Source organism: Balaenoptera ricei, chromosome 4 (genome assembly GCF_028023285.1).
Source record: "Balaenoptera ricei isolate mBalRic1 chromosome 4, mBalRic1.hap2, whole genome shotgun sequence".
Lineage (NCBI taxonomy): Eukaryota > Metazoa > Chordata > Mammalia > Artiodactyla > Balaenopteridae > Balaenoptera > Balaenoptera ricei.
This window is the reverse complement of record NC_082642.1, coordinates 142,710,461-142,730,559: the sequence shown is the minus strand read 5'-3', so window position 1 is coordinate 142,730,559 and position 20,099 is coordinate 142,710,461. Positions and strand designations below refer to the sequence as shown.

The 20,099-nt window shown below is 35.9% G+C and overlaps 1 protein-coding gene across 5 annotated transcripts in view; it reads right to left on the bottom strand.

The window, feature by feature from the left end:
- Positions 1 to 8,677: 8,677 nt before the first annotated feature.
- GABPA (GA binding protein transcription factor subunit alpha) overlaps positions 8,678 to 20,099 on the bottom strand; it is a 35,842-nt gene continuing 24,420 nt past the window's right edge. For all 5 annotated transcript variants that reach the window (XM_059921396.1, XM_059921395.1, XM_059921399.1 and 2 more), the window contains exons 7-10: positions 17,701 to 17,754; positions 16,630 to 16,770; positions 16,198 to 16,390; positions 8,678 to 9,055 (exon numbers count right to left, since the gene is read on the bottom strand). In XM_059921396.1, coding sequence (XP_059777379.1) covers positions 8,827 to 9,055; positions 16,198 to 16,390; positions 16,630 to 16,770; positions 17,701 to 17,754 — 617 coding nt within the window. In that variant the 3' untranslated portion in view covers positions 8,678 to 8,826. The remainder of the gene's footprint in view (positions 9,056 to 16,197; positions 16,391 to 16,629; positions 16,771 to 17,700; positions 17,755 to 20,099) is intronic.

The window sequence follows — 20,099 nt, the reverse complement described above, 5'->3', positions numbered from 1 at the left end:
TATTATGGAAAAGAATTAAGCATTGAAGTGGCGAAAAACTGTTTTCCCTGTGTCTCCTATTTACCCAAATATGAGCACGCACTTTACTACCATGGCATATTTCTTAAAAAAGAAAAAAGAAATTCCACACAAATTTTATTGTTTTCATGTCAGAAAGAGAAAATATTTCAATATAAATATATTTTTAGAATCAACAAATGGACATAATTACCCTATCAAGTGGATAAAAATATGTGATCAATAAGATATTCCTAATATTTTTTATAAGGAATGTGGTGTGAGATCAATTTTTCTTTTTCTTTTTTTAATATTTATTTATTTACTTATTTAGTTGGTTGTGCAGGGTCTTAGTTGTGGCAGGCAGGCTCCTTAGTTGCGGCACACATGTGGGATCTAATTCCCTGTCTGGGGATCAAACCCAGGCCCCCTGCATTGGGAGCATGGAGTCTTAACCAGTGTGCCACCAGGGAAGTCCCTCTGATATTTTTAATCAATTTCTTTTTTAATCTATTTCCCTATGCAATATTGATGCTGACAGTAATGTGTTTCAGCAGATCCAAATTTCAATTATATCCTAAAAAACCATAGGAAAAAAAGCAGTTCTCAAATATAATACTTATTCTTTATCTATAAAATGTGATATAAGATGCCATTCATGATGAATGCAAATCAAAACCAGAATGAGGTATCACCTCACACCTATCAGAATGGCAGTTATCTAAAAGACAACAGATAACAGGTGTCGGTGAGGATGTGAAAAAAAGGGAACCCTCGTACACTGTTAGTGGGAATGTAAATTGCTGCAGCCACTGTGGAAAACAGTACGGATGTTCCTTAAAAAATTAAAAATAGAACTACCATACAACCCAGAAATTCCACTTCTGGGTATTTTTCTGAAGAAAACAAAAGCACTAACTCTAAAAGATATCTGCACTCCATGTTCATTGCAGCATTATTTACAATAGTCAAGATGAAGAAGATACACAATGGAATATTATTCAGCCATAACAAAGAATAAAATCTTGTCATTTGCAACATCGTGGATGGACCTAGAAGGTATTGTGCTAAGTGATCAGAATTAGCCATTATTCATTTAGTCATTCATTCAGGCATTCAACAATATTTTACCATTTTTACAGCATTTTGTCATTTTACAATATTCTATCATTTTATCATTAAATGAGATAAGCACTAATTTCAACAATAGAAAACAGTATTCTTTGGAGGGTAATTTTCTTTTCCAGACCTTTGTGCTTGTTTAGTGTTACATAATTGTAAGATGCAATGCTTTCACCTACATGATTCCATTTAATCCTCTCCATACACCTGCACTGTAGACAAATGTATCAACTATCCTAGCTTAGACAGGAGGATATGGAAGAGCAGAGAGGCTAAACGACTTGCCCTCAGTTTCGTATCTAGTCGGTGGCAAACCTGGGACTATGACCTAGTTCTTCTGGCTCTTTCCTTGACATGCTGCCTTATATATTCTGTACAGTTAGGTACTCTGTATTTGTTTAATCACTTAATAAATTTCAGACCAACAGGGTAGATATTCACAGTTAAAGAATTTTCTTTAAAATAAAAGATCCTCTCCATTTTATAATCTGCGAGCTGAAGACAAGAATCCTACTATGGGGTTCTTAATGCATAACTTTTTCCTTTAATCACTAAGCCAAGCGAACATTCTGGTTCAACTACACAGTAATCCTGATGGATGTACTAATGTAATGTGTACCATATCCCTTTATCCATAAAGTAAAACCAACCTTAGAGATAGAAGGCTTCACTTTTCCTTTAGTATGGAGAATATAAGAACAATTTTTTTGCATAGATTTCTAACCAAGTGAATTGAAGAGTTGCTCATAGATACACTCAATAGTTTATTATCTTTAAGTGTCGTTCTATTCCATTCATATCTAGTTACTGTTACACCTAAAAATAGCATAGGTGTTAATTGGGTGTTAGTTGTGTCATGAAGTACAGACCCCAAGATCAATTACCTTGTTAGCAGATATCAGAAAATGCTTTCCTCAGATTACAGAGACATTTTCATACACTAGTGACATTGCCATAATCATTCAGTTAAAACTGATGTTCATCACCTAATGACAAAATATTCTAAAAATCAGTATGGTCTGCAGATGAATATCAGTCAACTCTTGTTATCTGTCCACAGGGAGATAAGGACAGACATTGAAACAATTACAGCAATTTGACAGAGTAATCTATGTCTGTTGAACTTGATAAATTTTAAAAAGTGGGTATTTTTGTCTTTCTCATTTCATCATTCTAGTAATTCAGTTTTTAACTTTATTGAGGTGCAATTTACATAGCCTCACACTCCCAGTTTTGCATTTAGTTTTGGCAAATTTCTCCACCCATGTAATTGTAGCATAACATAGAATGGGCTCATCAGCCCTCAAAATTTTATTGTGCCCAATGCAGAAAATCATCCCCCATCCCCAGCCCTAGGTGACCAGGGATCTGCCTTCTGTTCTTACACATTAGATGCGCCTTTTCTAGGGTTCTTGGTGAAGCAGTTGCTCACTATTTTTTATTGCTGAGTGGTATTTCCATTGCATGAGTATTCCACAGTTCGTTTGTTCAGTCACCTGCTGATGAACATTTGTATTGTTTACAGTTTGGGGCCATTATGAATAAAGCTGCTATAAACGTGAGTGTACAAGTCTTTCAGTAGATATGTTTTATTTCTCTTGGGTAAAAGCTTTGGATTGGAATTGCTGGGTTGTGACAAAAATGTGTTTAACTTTACCAAAGTAGCGTGCTATTATTTTACATTTTCACCAGCGACATGAATGATTTCCATTAGGTCCATGTCATCACCAGCACTTGGTGTTGTGAGGCATTTAACTTTTAGCAGTTATAAGGAATATTTAGTGGTACTGAATTGTGCTTTTGTGTTTCCCGATGACTGATAATGCTGAGCAGTTTTCCATAGACTTATTGACTATTTGCACATCTTTTGTGAAATGTCTGTTCAAATACTTTGACCGTATATTACTGGATGGTCTTATTAAGAGATCCATATATATCTTTGAAATAAGAACTTGGTAAGATAAGTGTATTCCAAGTATTTTTCCCCAACCTGTGTTTTGCCTTTTACTTTTAGTGTCTTTCAAAGAACAGAGCTTTCAAAAGATTTGAAGTCTATTTTACTGATTTTTTTCTTTATGATTCTGCTTTATTATCTAAGAAGTCTTTGACTATCTCAAGGTCATGAAAATTTTCTTGTTTTAATAGTTTGAGAGGTTTTAAATTTTTTATTTTTAAATTGAGGTATAGTTGATTGACAGTATTATATTTGTTTCAAGAAGTTTGAGACTTTTTATGTTTAGATTTTATGTTTAGGTTGATGATCCATTTTTAGCCATCCAATTTTTACGTGTGATGGGAGGTAAGGATTGAGGTTCACTTTTCTCCATAAATATATCCAGTTTTCATAACATTTGTTGAAAAGACTATCCTTTCCCTATTCAGGTACCTTGTCACCACTGTCAAAACCCAATTAGCTATATATGTGTGAGTCTATCTCTGGACTATTCTGTTCACTAGCCCATATCTATCCTCATCTCAATACATCTTGCTGTGTAAGAATAGCAAAGCTTTATATAGACAGTGCAAGTTCTCTAATTTTTTTTCCAAATTATTTTGGCTATTCTGGGTCATTTGCATTTACATACAGATTTTATAATCAGCTTGTTTACAAAAAAGACTGCCAGAACTTTGAGTTGATTATGGATTTAGAGACAATCAACATTTACAAAACTGAGTCTTCCAATTGACCATTAGAGTATATATCTTCCTTTTTTTTTTTCACATTTCTTAGCAATTTCTGTGGTTTTCATTGGACCAGTCTTACACAAATTTTGCTGCATTTTTTCCCCAATTACTTCATGCTTTTTAATACTATTGTAAATGGTAGCTTTAAATTTCAATATCCAATTATTTGTTGCTAGCATGTAGAAATAACATTGAGTTCTGTATACTGACCTTGTGTCTTATCTCCCTAAACTCACTAATTCTAGCAGGTTTAAAAAAAAAACCTATTCTTTAGGATTTTCAATGTATTTGCTGTATTCTTAAGTTTTATTTCCTACAATACATATGCCTCTTTTTTTCTTGCCTTATTTCCAGGTAGTCCTCAGTATAGTGTTGACTAGAAATGGTGACAGCAGATATTTCTTTACCTTTCCCCAAATCTTAGATGGAAAACAAACCATTGTGCATGATGCTAGCTGTAGGTTTTTCATACTCTTTATCAAGTTAAGGAAGTTCCCTTCTAATTCTAGTCTGCTCAGAGATTTCATCATGAATGGATGTTGAATTTTACTGTATACTTTTCCTGCACCTACTGAGATGATGCTTTTTTCCCTCTGTATTGTTAATTTGGTGAGTTAATTGAATTTTTAAATTCTCCTGGTAATTGATTTTTTTTAAAAAAAGCTTTGTGGTAAAATACACGTACCATAAAATTTATCATCTTACCCATGCCTAAGTGTACAATTCAGTAGTGTTAAGTATATTCATTGCTGTGTGACCAATCTCCAGAACTTTTTCATCTTGTAAAACTGAAACTTTCTACCCACTAAACAACTCCCCATTTCCCCCTCCCCACATTAATTCACTTTTTTATAAAAGTTTTAGTCTGTGACAAATTGGAAATAAAAAAGTCATCCTTCACACCACAGAAAAATTTAAAAGTGGTGTTCTAAATCAGTTTGCCAGTAGTAAAAAGTCTTTTAAACATGTGCTTATTAGCTTGCAAATAGTTGTACACAAAAAAAGTGTCTTGGGAGGACAAATATACCTAACTAATTTCCTAACTGATGATTTTCATCACTTCAAACTAGATAAAATTAGACAGTGTGAAAAGCAGTTTATTTCACTCAAACTGTTTCTTTTTAAAGCATGTCAGTCAAAATGTGATCACTGCTTGACCATAAACAAAAGCTTAAGTCAGGTTTTTCTCCTGTCCCCTTTCACCCCTCTATACTCTGGTCCTGGTTTCTCAGCCAACATGGAGAGGTCATTTTTCATAATTAAAAACAAAACAAACCAAAAAAACCACAAACTTTACTAAGAATTTCTATTTTAACGATCATCGACTTCCCTTCTGACAAGTACTCAGTGTTACCATTTCTTCTGTTGCTATTCTGAAACAGTTCAGCTTTGTGGATGGGGTTTTCATTTATTTTCTTAAGACTAAACTCTCTAACACCTAATTTTAGTTCAGTGGAATTTGTTCTTCCCAAATTGATAGTTTCTAAGTAAAGTATATGGGAATTATATGCATAATATACTAGATGTGAACTGTCATATTTTCATCTAACCTAATATCCCAGGAATTTGAGACTATCTGTATGATGGGGAAAAAACTTCTAAAAAACACAGAAATATACTGTATAATAGTTTTATTTTTCTCATTTTACTATTTTTACATTTTATGCACAAATATTTTTTTATCTGAGTAAAAATAGAAAATAACTGTCTTATGTAAAATTACAAAAAAAAAAGCCACAAAGAAATACATAATTGTTGTTATGACAGTACAAGTGTCTTTATTTAAAGAGTAAAAATGTATGCAAAAATCCTCTTCCCTCTTACAAAAGATTGAGAATATTTTTTTCTGGCAGCAAGTGAAATATCACTGAAATATCAATATTTTTATACCCTCTAGATATGAAGACATTTAGTCACATGTTGTTTTGAAATTATGAATTTTAAAACATTTTTGTGCTATTTCAAAGATACATTAGTTCTTTTTAAAAGGCAGTAGCATAAAATGATGAATATGTAAAACAGCAGACCTCACCAAAAATATTCGGAGGCACAATCCTTTAAAGAAATATCATAGTTGAATTTCACCATTTATTCAAGGGAGAAAAACAACTAAACAATTTTTCCTAATTAACTGACACAGACTGACACAAAAATAAATGTGATGAGTCAATTCATGTGACAATCAACCACAGAGCAATTCTGCCTAATTTGTTTGATTTTCTGATGCCAACACAAATTTCTAAACTTAAGGTCAGCAAGATATGTATGAAAGTTGGCTCAATGAGAATCTCATATGGAAAAAAAGTTTTAAAACAAAACTGAACACACTTCATTATTTTTGTACTTACATGGTATGGAAGATGGCCAATAATTTTATCTTTCTCCCTTTTGAATATATTGTAAATTCTTCTATGGAAATTTCATTCATAAAAGCAGAGCAAATTATTTTATATTTTCTTTCAGAACACAAGTTATCTTTCAACAAAAGAAAAGACTACTTGGCTTCTGATAACTGCAACCTCAATAAGGACAATGGAAATAGTTTATTTATAAGTTGAGACAAAGTAACAGAAGTTTCTTGAGTCAACTGGGGAAATTAGTCTCATTACTTATGCTATGGTGCAGAAAACAATGGTGAGAGGCAAAGAAGAAAAAAGAAACAGCACCTGATCATGTATGAGAACTGTCTCTGTTCAAATGATAATGAGGAATAAAATAAAAACTGCAAAAGGAAGAAAATGGATAGAATGTGGTTTTAAAAAAAAAAAAAGTATCTGAGGAACACATAAGGAAAAAAGAAATAATAGTTTGATTTTAGGGATCTAGAAGAAATATGGGTGTTCCTTGTCTTAAAAATATATATACATACAGTTGAGACATAACGGAAATCTGTCATCTTGGCTAAAACTTTAACATGTCTCCCCCAAAGCATTTTAAATCAAAAAGTCATTATTTTTAAGCTCTTGATAATATACCGGAAGAGTAAACTTTATTATTATTATTTTAAAACTGTAAGTGACTTGTCAACTTCCCAGGCCGTAAGAGGATGGTGCAAACCTTCTTTTTAGCTATCTGTTATCTGAACTAGAGCTTCTATATATTATTTCATATTGCTATTCTATTCAGATATTCTTGCAATCACAGCATCCAAATTAAACTAATAATTTGTCAGTCTATTCTGTATGTGTTTATAAAAAGGTAAAAATGGAAATTACAAATTTTATTCTTTTTAGATTCTACTGCAGGGTCTTAGAGGACTTAGACACAACAAAAATATGAATGACGTGACATTACACGTTGCAGTCCGACAGCAGAACACTTAGTAGTATGATCTGAGGTTCCCAGAAAAGCAGGTCACCGACGCCTTCCTCTACGCGTTGCCCCTAAGACCCCTGCCCTGTGGCTCTCTCCAAACCACCATTTAGCACTAGCGGCAGCCACTGCTAGCAGTGCCTCTCTGACCGCATTAGCACGGCACTTTCCTCCTAGTTAGTCAGAAGTACTGAGCTCTTATTAGGCTGTTTAGAGGGATGGATTTAAAGGCGATGATGAGGGAGAAGGTACATAAAGTAATATTTGAGAATCAATCTTCTGCTATAAGAGGATTATTTGCCAGTATCTCATATCATGATTCGTGCATAATATCTTAAAACAAAAAGAAAAAAAGCAAGGAAACCAAGCACAGCAAGCAAGAAAAAAAGAAACACATTTCTAGCCATTTCTGTTTCGTATTGGCTTGTGTTAAGTAAACAGTTTTACATATGTAAGAATTATTTAATTTTTAAAGAATTTTTTAAATGAGTTATCACCTTTTTTTTTGAGTTATCACCTTTTGAAGTATCTTTGCTTTGAATATTATGTCTTCATTTATATGTGTGTACATGTATATATATATATAAGATGGTCAACTGGACATATAGATATCTGTACACTCATATATAATATTCAAAGGAAAAAATTAAATACATGGGAAATTTTGTTTTAAGAAAAGTCTGCCTACACTGGAGTTCAAAACTTCCTTTTAAAACTATTTGCAAGTAATTTACTAATGTCTTGAAAGGTAAAGTACTACTGACTGATTTAAAGTCTTCACTTCATCAGAAACCCAGGACTATATAAGCTGCTTTGTATAATAAACCAGCACTACAGGGTAATTAAAAAAAAAAAAAAAGCCATACCAAACCAAACTAAACCAAACTTTTATTTTTGGGTTGAGGTATACTTTTTCAGTTTTTTAAATCTCTGATAGGGAAAGCAGAGATCATTTGAGAATTTTTGTAATAGTTGGTTTATTAGAATTTAATGCCTCTCTTATAATAACTTAAACTCTTGGCCTGACATTATGAAATAGCTATACAGTAAATTCTTAAAATTGGCTTGAGTAAAGCCAGATTTAAACCTGGATCTCTTTCTTCAGCACTGTTCCTCTGCCAGTCTTTTTACTGTCCTTTGCTTGCAAATATATAAATTACTTTAATAACGTGATGTTCTTAGTTCAGTAATTTATCAATATTATAATTTTATTTGATATGACTATTTTAGCTCTGCTTGATTAGATGAAACAGGCATACATGCTTCAGCTGTGAAAAATTCCATTTTCTGGTTCTATGTAAAGCAACATCTAAAGCAGCAGAGAGGGGAAACAGTTATATTTTCAAAAATAGTTAAGCCAGACTGTTTCCTGGAGATACTTTCATTTATTTTTCATCAATAGCTACTGGCTATTTTTGGTTGGGCTAGACATTAATACTGACCAGTTTAGCTTTCTTGACTGTTAACAAACTATCCCACAATGAACCTGCCTAAAGACATTGTGGTGATCGTTTAACATACATATTTTCTAAAATATATGCTCAAAGTAAAAAGATCCAAATTCACAAGAGTATGAAATATTTATAAAAAAATCATGCAACAGATTGTACAGTCTAGAAATAAAAGAAGATTCAAATTCAGTAATAAAGGTAAGAGCAATACTTGCTCTAACATTTAAGAAAGACCTTGGACTCCCAAAAGGTCCTGGGCTCAATTATCCTTTTCTGTTTGCAGAGACGCAGTAGCCAGGGCTACTGCTGTGACTGGCTGGGCAATTCCATGGAGTTGCATCTTTGCAAGTTTCTTCTGTTCACATTCTGTGACCAAACGGTTCAACTCTGCTGCACTGTATCCAATAAGAGTCTTCAAGTCACAGACAAACTTGTATACAAATCTCTTGCCTTGAACTTTACAAATCATGTCCCCATCATAATAATACCTTTAAAAAAGAGAAAACACATTAGGCCTATATAAAAAAATTTTAAATTTGGACTTCTTGGGAATTCCCTGGTGGTCCAGTGATTAGGACGTGGGCTTTCACTTCTGTGGACCGGGGTTCGATCCCTGGTTGCAGAACTAAGATCCCACAGGCCGTGTGGTGCGGCCAAAAACAAAACAAACAAAACAGAAAATAAAATTTGAAATAGAATTACCATACGACCCAGCAATCCCACTACTGGGCATATACCCTGAGAAAACCATAATTCAAAAAGAGTCATGTACCAAAATGTTCATTGCAGCTCTATTTACAATAGCCAGGACATGGAAGCAACCTAAGTGTCCATCAACAGATGAATGGATAAAGAAGATGTGGCACATATATACAATGGAATATTACTCAGCCATAAAAAGAAACGAAATTGAGTTATTTGTAGTGAGGTGGATGGACCTAGAGACTGCCATACAGAGTGAAGTAAGTCAGAAAGAGAAAAACAAATACCGTATGCTAACACATATATATGGAATCTAAAAAAAATGGTTCTGAAGAACCTAGGGGCAGGACAGGAGTAAAGATGCAGACGTAGAGAATGGACTTGAGGACACGGGGAGGGGAAAGGGTAAGCTGGGACGAAGTGAGAGAGTGACATGGACTTATATATACTACCAAATGTAAAATAGATAGCTAGTGGGAAGCAGCCGCATTGCACAGGAAGATCAGCTCAGTGCTTTGTGACCACCTAGAGGGGTGGGATAGGGAGGGTGGGAGGGAGACGCAAGAGGGAGGAGATATGGGGATATATGTTTATGTACGGCTGATTCACTTTGTTATACAGCAGAAACTAACACACCATTGTAAAGCAATTATACTCCAATAAAGATGTAAATAAATAAATAAATAAAATTTAAAAATTTGGACTTCTTACAATATTTCACAGATTATTCCATAAGAAGAAGCCTAGTATTGTATCTATCACAATAGCAATTAACACTGAGTTTATATAAAATATTTAATGTTATTATCCAAGGAAACTTCAGAACAAAATTTCAATGCTAAGCACTCTAAAATTTTATGTACTAAATCTTCAAAACATATTTTCAAAAATTACGATGAAACACTGATTTAAAAATAAACATTACTGGGGGCTTCCCTGGTGGCGCAGTGGTTGAGAGTCTGCCTGCTGGTGCAGGGGACACGGGTTCGAGCCCTGGTCTGGGAGGATCCCACATGCCGCGGAGCAACTGGGCCCGTGAGCCACAACTACTAAGCCTGCGCGTCTGGAGCCTGTGCTCCGCAACAAAAGAGGCCGCAACAGTGAGAGGCCCATGCACCGCGATGAAGAGTGGCCCCCGCCTGCCACAACTAGAGAAAGCCCTCGCAGAGAAATGAAGACCCAACACAGCCGTAAATAAAATAAATAAATAAATTTTTAAAAATAAATAAATAAATAAACATTACTAAGCAAAACAAAAAACTTTGGGAGCAGTAATAGAGCCTAAGAATAAGGGCTCTGAATCAGAACGCCGAGATTCAAAACCTAACATCTCAACTTATTACCCTTTGTGACCACAGGAAAGGCACATTTTCTCTAAGCTTTTATCCCTCATTTATAAAATGACATTAAAAACAGTATTAACGGGCTTCCCTGGTGGCGCAGTGGTTGAGAATCTGCCTGCCAATGCAGGGGACACGGGTTCGAGCCCTGGTCTGGGAAGATCCTACATGCCGCGGAGCAACTGGGCCCGTGAGCCACAATTACTGAGCCTGCACGTCTGGAGCCTGTGCTCCGCAACAAGAGAGGCCGCGATAGTGAGAGGCCCGCGCACCGCGATGAAGAGTGGCCCCCGCTTGCCGCAACTAGAGAAAGCCCTCGCGCGGAAACGAAGACTCAACACAGTCATAAATAAATAAATAAATTTAAAGAACGTGAATTTCTTTAAAAAAAAACAGTATTAACACTAATAGAATTGTTGAAGATTAAAAGGATTATCTTTGTAAAGTGCTTAGCACACAATGACTGCCACATATAGCCCTCTAGAAAATAGAAGCTATATTGATATACAGCTTTATTCATATAATATGAATAAAAATTTAATACACATATTCTTTGGATTGTTGGAATGTCCATTTCCTCTCTGTCTTGTACAAAATCCTTTATTATGTAGCTATGCTTTCATCTTTATCATTTTAATATGTAAAGGCTCTCCCCTTTCAGAGAAATTCTCCAAACCAATAGGGAGCCTCAAAAGAGTAAGCAAAAGGGCTTAAAAAAAAAAAAAAGAGAGGATACAGAAAAACATAAAAGAGGACATCATAAAGAAACAATGTTTCTTGGGCTTCCCTGGTGGCGCAGTGGTTGAGAGTCTGCCTGCCAATGCAGGGGACACGGGTTCGAGCCCTGGTCTGGGAAGATCCCACATGCCGTGAAGCAACTGGGCCCGTGATCCACAATTACTGAGCCTGCGCGTCTGGAGCCTGTGCTCCGCAACAAGAGAGGCCGCTGTAGTGAGAGGCCCGCGCACTGCGATGAAGGGTGGCCCCCGCTTGCCACAACTAGAGAAAGCCCTCGCACAGAAACGAAGACCCAACACAGCCAAAAATAAATAAATAAATTAAAAAAAAAAAAAGAAAGAAACAATGTTTCTAAACCTACACAGGTACATTTGGGTAAATCACTCTAGAAGTCTGGTTTATTGCTGTTTTCTATGGATATAAAACAGAGTTGGATTTATACTTACTTTGGAAAACAGACTTTATTTACCCCAAATGCACTGCCAATTCCAATAATAGGAAAAAAAGGTAAGTCGAAACTTTTCTGGGCTGGCAGATTTTGGAGCCTTTACTTTAAAACTGCACTGCCCATTTGCGCCATTTGACGAAGAGCTGTTACAAAAGAAACAACTATTTGCAAAAGGACCAGTGGTACAAACGATCACATTTAGCAGGATTTTATTATAAAAATCACTCAGTTTAACCAAAAATCCATTAATGAAAAGACTACATGCAGGAAATTATGTCATCTTTCCCTAATTCTAGAACAGCTAAAGTATAATGGTTATGTTCACTTTCCCAGTAAGAGATATAACACACTGGGCATAGTCTCCTGTCTCCTTTTTTGTCAATTACATTAATACAGAATTTAGATCTCAGCCCACAAACCACAAATGCTTGTCATCCAGTTAAAATGCTGTAGGCATTTCAATTTCTTAAGAAAATTTCTACATAATATGTAAGGCTGTAACAAATAAGACACTTGCGAAAAAAGGAAAATGAAGAGGGAAAGTGGTTTTACATTTCTAAAACAAAAATGGAGTTGGTATAATCATATGTTTCTTGGTAAGAGGTTATAAAACGTCATACACATACATTCTCATTTAAATTAACACTTAATTTTACTTAATACTTCCTCCAATCTAGTAGATGCGTCATATGACCACATATAACAGCACTCACTGCATTTGTTTCCTCCCTAAAATGAAGAAAGTAGAAAGGTACACAATGCCTGTATTTTCTTTCATTCATTCATTCATTCATTCATTTATGGCTGTGTTGGGTCTTCGTTACTGCACACAGGCTTTCTTTTTACTTGCAGCGAGCGGGAGCTACTCTTCATTGCGGTGCGCAGGCCTCTCATTAAGGTGGCTTCTCTTGTTGTGGAGCACGGGCTCTAGGCGCGCAGGCTTCAGTAGTTGTGGCACATGGGCTCAGTAGTTGTGGCTCGTGGGCTCTAGAGCACAGGCTCAGTAGTTGTGGCACACAGACTTAGTTGCTCCGTGGCATATGAGATCTTCCCGGACCAGGGCTCGAACCCGTGTCCCCTGCATTGGCAGGCGGATACTTAACCACTGTGCCACCAGGGAAGCCTCGATGCCTGTATTTTCATGGATATGATTTCTTTTCTCCCCACCCCTTTTTTTTATCTTATATTTTTAAAAAACTTTGAAATTGGGAAATATATTACACAAACAGAAAGGACACGAAAGCGAACAGCTCAGTGATTTATTACAAAGTGGACAGTCCCCTGTTAACTGTGACTCAGGTCAGGACACAGAACACTGTCAGCACCTTAGAGCTCCTCTGCGGCGCCTCCCCGTCATCACCCCTCCCTTGCTCTAAAAGGTTACACAATCCTGTTTCACGATAATAATTCCGTTGCTTCTTTTTATAGTCTTATCACCCAAACATGCATCCATAAATGCTGTAATTTAGTTTTGCTGTTTTTTTTTTTAACTCTACTATATAAATCCAGTATATACTCTTTTGGGTCTGGATTTTTTTCACTGAACATTATGTTTGTGACATTCACCCATATCAGTGCGTTTTTAATGGATACATAGTATTCCCTTGTATATTATAGTTTATTTATTCACTCTACTGTTGATAGATTTTTGGGTGGTTTCTGGTTTGGGGATGTTATAAATAATACTGCTATAAGCATGCATGTGAACATATATGTACATTTTTGTCTGGTACATCCTTCGAAGACTAACTGCTGGGTTATCGGCCACAGTTTACATTCCTACCAAAAGTGTAGAAGCATTCCCACTGCTCCATATCCTCACCAACACTTGGTACAAGCAATTATTTTAATTTTAGCCACTCTGGGATGTGCACTGTACCATTTTATCGTGGTTTTAAAATACATTTCCCTGGGCTTCCCCGGTGGCGCAGTGGTTAAGAATCCGCCTGCCAATGCAGGGGACACGGGTTCAAGCCTTGGTCCGGGAAGATCCCACATGCCAGGGAGCAACTAAGCCCGTGCACCACAATTACTGAGCCTGCGTGCCTAGAGCCCATGCTCCGCAACAAGAGAAGCCACCTCAATGAGAAGCCTGCGCACCGCAACGAAGAGTAGCCCCTGCTCGCCGCAACTAGAGAAAGCCCGCGCGCAGCAACAAAGACCCAATGCAGCCAATAAATAAATAAATATAAATAAATAAATAAAATACATTTCCCTGATTACTAATGAGGCTGTGCACCACTGCATATGTTCATTGGCCATTTGGACAATCTCTAGTCTAATGTGTCTGCTTAAGTTTCTTGCCCATTTTTCCTAATTTTCCTATGGATTTGTAAGAGTTCTTTAGATATTCCAGGTAAGAGTCTTACATCAGATACGTGTGGCTTGACTTTCACCCTCCTAATGATGGTTTCTGATGACCGGAAGTTTTAAATTTAAATGTAGTCCAATTTATTGATCTTTTCCATTATGTTAGTGCTTTTGGCTCTGTTAATGTCTTTCCTCATCTACTGAAGTCAAGTAGGTATTTCTAGATGCCTCCCTATTTTACTTTCACATTTAGAGCTACAAGCGACATAGAATTGACTTTTAGTATGCTATGAGGAAGGGGTCAATATGGATAGTCAACTGTCCCAGCACTACTGATTGAAAAGTAGGTCTTTTCCCCACTGCCATCTTTAAATCAAATGTTCCTATATTCTTGGTTCTATTCGGGCTATCTACTCTAATCTTTGGTCTATTTGTCTATCCTAAGCAAATAGCACACTGTCTTACTGTTGTTGTAGCTTTACAGTGAGTCTCAATATCCTGTAGAGCAAGTCTTCCCACTTTGTTAACTAATCTTCTTCAGGTGTCCTGGTTATCATGATACCTTATATTCCTATATAAATTTTACAATTATCTTGTCAAGTTCTATGAAAACATTTATTCAGGCAGTTACCGCATTGAAAGTTAGACCAATCTGGGGAGAAGTGACATCTTAATTATTAATTCTAATAATTCATCTGTAATTTTTTTTTTTTTTTTTTTTTTTTTTTAAATTTATTTATTTATTTTTGGCTGTGTTGGGTCTTCGTTTCTGTGCGAGGGCTTTCTCTAGTTGCGGTGAGCGGGGGCCACTCTTCATCGCGGTGCGCGGGCCTCTCACTATCGGGGCCTCTCTTGTTGGGGAGCACAGGCTCCAGACGCACAGGCTCAGTAGTTGTGGCTCACGGGCCCAGTTGCTCCGTGGCATGTGGGATCTTCCCAGACCAGGGCTCGAACCCGTGTCCCCTGCATTGGCAGGCAGATTCTCAACCACTGCGCCACCAGGGAAGCCCTTCATCTGTAATTTTGAGGGGACTTGTTATGTACACAGTCACATCAACTGTCAAAACTGATTATACAGAAAGGATCTTCAGATAGTTGGCAAAGTGTTTGAGACTGAATAAGTGATAAGTACATTGAAAATAAAGCACTGTAGTTACTTATGTATGCTAAGGAAAACAAATGGTCATTCTGGAAAAGAAAAATAATGATAAACTATGTAATAGTACTTACATGCCATGATCCTGTAACAATAAATACTGATCTAACCAACACTTCCACATAATTATATAATTACACTTGGATGAAGGGATGGGAAGGGTGTGTGTGTTAATGATGAGAGGTAAATCGTAATCTCCGTGTGCAATTCACAAACAATGCTCTAGTGAAACATGAAGTAGCAGTAAAAGCATGTTATTTAGGAATACGGAGGTAAACTGCAGAACTGCTTTACCAAATTCACTCCTCCAAAAAAATAGACATAATTCCTATATATCCTACTTCTCAGATACTTAAGTGCACATACTGAATTTCTATCATTGTAATAAGCATAATTTATGACAGTAATTATGTCAAAAACTTTCATACCACTTACGAGAAATTATAAATAATTATTCTACTCCAACTCAACTGATGTAAAGTTTGGATATTCAGATTTAGGCAGATTGTGGGGGAAGGAAAAACAGGGAAATGGGTTGACATTTTGCATCTAATTATAAAAATTGACAATATCTACGTATTTGCTAGAATTCACACTCATTCAGTTCACCTATACCAAACGATAGCATCTCTGTTATGTAAACAGCAGAAACCTCAAAGATTAGATATGCTGGTTTTAAACATAGTACATGCTTTTAAATCAGATAAAAACAAATAATCTTAGAATCATCTTTTAAAATACTCTATGTACCTCAAATTATTACTAAAAATTTTTAAGTAATTTTTAACATAAATGTGAATTAGTTTTTATTTATATAAAGAAAACAACATTTTATAAACAAGTATTTTAACATCATTACATAATAGTGTTTACACTAGAATAAGAAGCTATTTTTTAGAAAGGTTTGATACTTAAAGAAAAGTAATAAATTCTTACCTTAATGCACGACTAAGTTTCTCATAGTTCATTGTAGGTTTATTTTTACGTTGTCCCCATTTTTGAGCAACCAGTTCGGGCTGATTTAGCTTAAATTCTCCTTCATCACCAACCCAAGAAATGCAGTCTCGAGCATCCTTGTCAGTAAGTAGTTCTAGCAAAAACTGCCACAGTTGGATTTGGCCGTTGTTTCCTAAAAATTGACAAGAATGACAAACATTGACCACAATGCTATGGATTAACAGAGGGCAAAAGACAACACACAGGTCTTCTAGTGCATACCTCAGCCACACTAAAAACACAAATTTTTTTTTACAAATGCTACGTATCGCCAGAGAAACAGTCCATATTCACATTTTCATACTGTGAAATAAAACAAAATATACATAATTCGACAAATTTTATAAATATCAGATGATAATGCAAAAATACCTGTTCTGTTCCCAGGTGAACTTCTATCTTCTCCTGAAATCCTTGGAGCTCTTTGTACTTTAGCTGCCTTTGCACTACTATTTATAGCTTTAATGGCTGTTGGTGTAGCAGACTGCACTGATGCTGGAATAATTTGCACAGCTGCAAAGCAAGACAAGGGAAAAAATTTTTTTTCTCCTTCCAATACAAACAGTGAAAAAAATTACTGAAAGAAATAAAACGCAATTATTTTAACTAACACCCCTCTAATTACCTCAGCAAAAGTTCAGAGGATAAGGTATAATGTCGGTATTACAGTTTGTGAATCTTAACGTGGCGAATAAAAGTTGGTCTCCTTATTTTGGAAAAACTTATTGATGTGATAAATCTAGTGATACATTAAAGTTATTTAAAAAATCATTTTTTAAAATATTTGTTCATAAAAAATGGTTTATCAAATTTTGGAGAATGTGGACAAATGAGAATTCACGTTCCACCGCTGATAAGAGTACAAACATACCCTCTTTGAGAAAAACTTTGGTCTTACCTAGTAAGGTTGAAAGGGTAGAAACCCCATGATATTACAACCAGAGAATCTCACATGCATTCTTACAATATTCATTCAGTGATGTTCACAAAGTTTTAAAAATAATATATAGCAGTGAAAATAAAATTGAACTACGTGTATCAACATGGGTCTCATAAATGTTAAACAAAAAAGCAAGTTACAAAAGGATATGCACAGTATATCACCATTTTTCCCCAAAAGTTTAGACATGTATACAACAATGCCCTAAAGTGTTTATGGTTATGTAAGTTGGTAAAAAGATAAAATATGCATAGAATAATAAACATCAAGTTCAGGACAGTCATTTAAAATGGGATCTATAACAGGTAAACCTGATATATAAAGTTTTATCTCTTATGGTATATACAGATGTTGGTTATACTTTATTATTTCTTTGTATATCTAAAATACTTCATACGAAATTTAAAAAATTAGTTTTTCTTTTTACTACCTTGCAGTACTAAATAAAGAAAACATTTCTTACTGATAAATGGGCCACATATTATGGGCACATGAATACTCACGTTGATCAATTGTAACTATTTCATTCATCTGTTGTTCTTGGCTTGCCAATACATCTGAAGAACACACATAAAAATTTTTTGTTTTCACTTAAATCAGAAATGCAAACTCCAATCCAGTAAAATTCAACTTAATAAAAAAAAAAAAAAAAAAAACAACTCCACAACTAAAACAAAAACCAAGCAAACAAAAAAGCAAAACATCAAACAATTGAAACTTATTGGCATAATAACCTAAAAAAATCTTTGATAGTCATTTTACAGGGAAAAGATATTTTTACGAGAAGTAGCAGAAGGAAAGTTCCAAATTCTTTTCATGTTCAGAAAAGTTATTCAGAGAACCAGGGTTTTCTAAATGTAAATACCTATTCTAAATCTATTTATCTATGTTTTATGTAAAACAGGAAATCTTCAATAACAGATCAAAGATGAGAATATACATCAGAATGAAATTATTTAGATACACTTTCTTCATCAAAAAGGTTCTTTCTCTTCAAGATGATCTGAGAGAGCATCATAATTTACTTTTCTAACATCCATTTTTTAATAAAATGGCTTTAATTTTAGAATGCTTCTTCTTAAAGACAGCCAAATTTTCAGTGGAATTGTAGCCGTCCTCAGTGTCACAACTGAACTAAATAATTTAACATGTCTACAAATACAGCTCTCAACATGAGTTACAGTGTAAAAGGTCCTAGTAACCCTTTGGCGAACCATTCATTACTCATCTGTTGCTATTCCCTACTTAAATGCTATTCTTTACCTCTCAGACAAGAGTTACACTTCCCAGTCTATATTCCTTCAGCCTATTTAGTGCCCGTCATAGACTGGATGCTTCTCTCTTGAACTGAAATTGCACCTACCAGCAGTCATCTGTGTACTGAGTGAGTCCTGGGGCCTGGGCTCCCAACACAGTTCTACTTAGGATGCCACGCCAGGATCCAACTAAAGACACAGAGCTGGAGAGGACTGGGAAACTAAAAAGAGATCTGAATCCTACCTATCAGATGGGAGCTTTCTTTGGGGGTCCTGAGTTTGGGAGTTTAAACAGTTACATGGAACTAGCCTCAGATCTGGGTTCTGATCTTAGCACTCACTTACTGGCTGTGTGACTATGGTAAATTATTCAACCAACTTCACCACTGATTTCTTCATATTGAAATGAGATACCCCCACCTACCACTTTATGAGGTGCTTGTAAGGATTATAGGAAAATATTTTTAAGAAGCACAATGCCTGAAATATAGTTAACTTTTCAGTAAATTGAAGACACTATTCTTTTATCCACATTCCTAGTTCTGAGCATTCTCCCCAAGAACCACTGCCCCTCTTGAAGAAAAATGCATGCTTTATATTTGTGGTATATTTTCCCTCACATTTTATAAAAGTAACTTGAAAAGGCAAAGTGCTATTGGAATGAAATTGTTCCATTCGTGACTGTAAATGAACACAGTGCCCTAGACCAAAAAGAGGCGAAAGAGAGTCACCACCACACAGCACAGGCATTCCTGATCTGTAAGATCAGCTTCTCAGCCCTGATTTTCAGAGTGGAGTTTGGTTTGTTTCCTGGGGAACTCTCAAGATAACAAGGCAGAACACAGAAAGAGAGGGGCTTTGGAAAGGCTGGTCCAAGACCATACAGGCACTCTAATTATCATATTCCTCTATAGACCCTCAAATCCTGGTCATGCATGAAGGAAGCAGAGCCCTATGGGACAAAGCTCTGAGTGTACGGAGCCATTTTATGAAGAAACTTTGGACCCTAAAGGTATAAGGCAATTCTTTTTTCTAAAGAAGACCCTCAGCAAACTGAGAGCTTTGTGCCTTTGGTGACAGAAGACATATTCACATGAAGAAGGACATCATAGAGCTGGTACTACTGGAACGCTTCCTAATTATCTTCCCCATGTATTGTAGGACTTCGGTGAAGTTCCACCAGAAGGGAAGCTGCAGGAAGCTGGTGGCTCGGGTGGGAAAACTAACACAAATATGTAAAGATGGAGCCTATCTGTTCAGTACTGTGTCTCCTTGGTAGATCATTGAGGAAAACATAATAAATGCTGGGTTAATAAATGCCTTTCAGAAATATGCTGTAGACTTCACTCTACAGGAGGGGACAGAGAACTAGACCCAAAGGAGCCTGTTCTGAGAGGTAAGGCTTGTGAATTATAGAAAGTCTGCCAGAAATAGCCTTACACATCACCCTATCCATTCCCAGATTCTGAGAATTAGATTCCCAAACCAGATGGGATTTCCTCACCAGGCAAAGAACCACGGCCAGATAAGCAAGGAATTCCCTAAGATACTCATCTAGGCTCTGGGGCTTTGTTACTTTTGAAAACAAAACAATTCCAGAGCAGAGCTCTTCTGAAGAAGACCCATTCTACTACTGACTGCAAAGA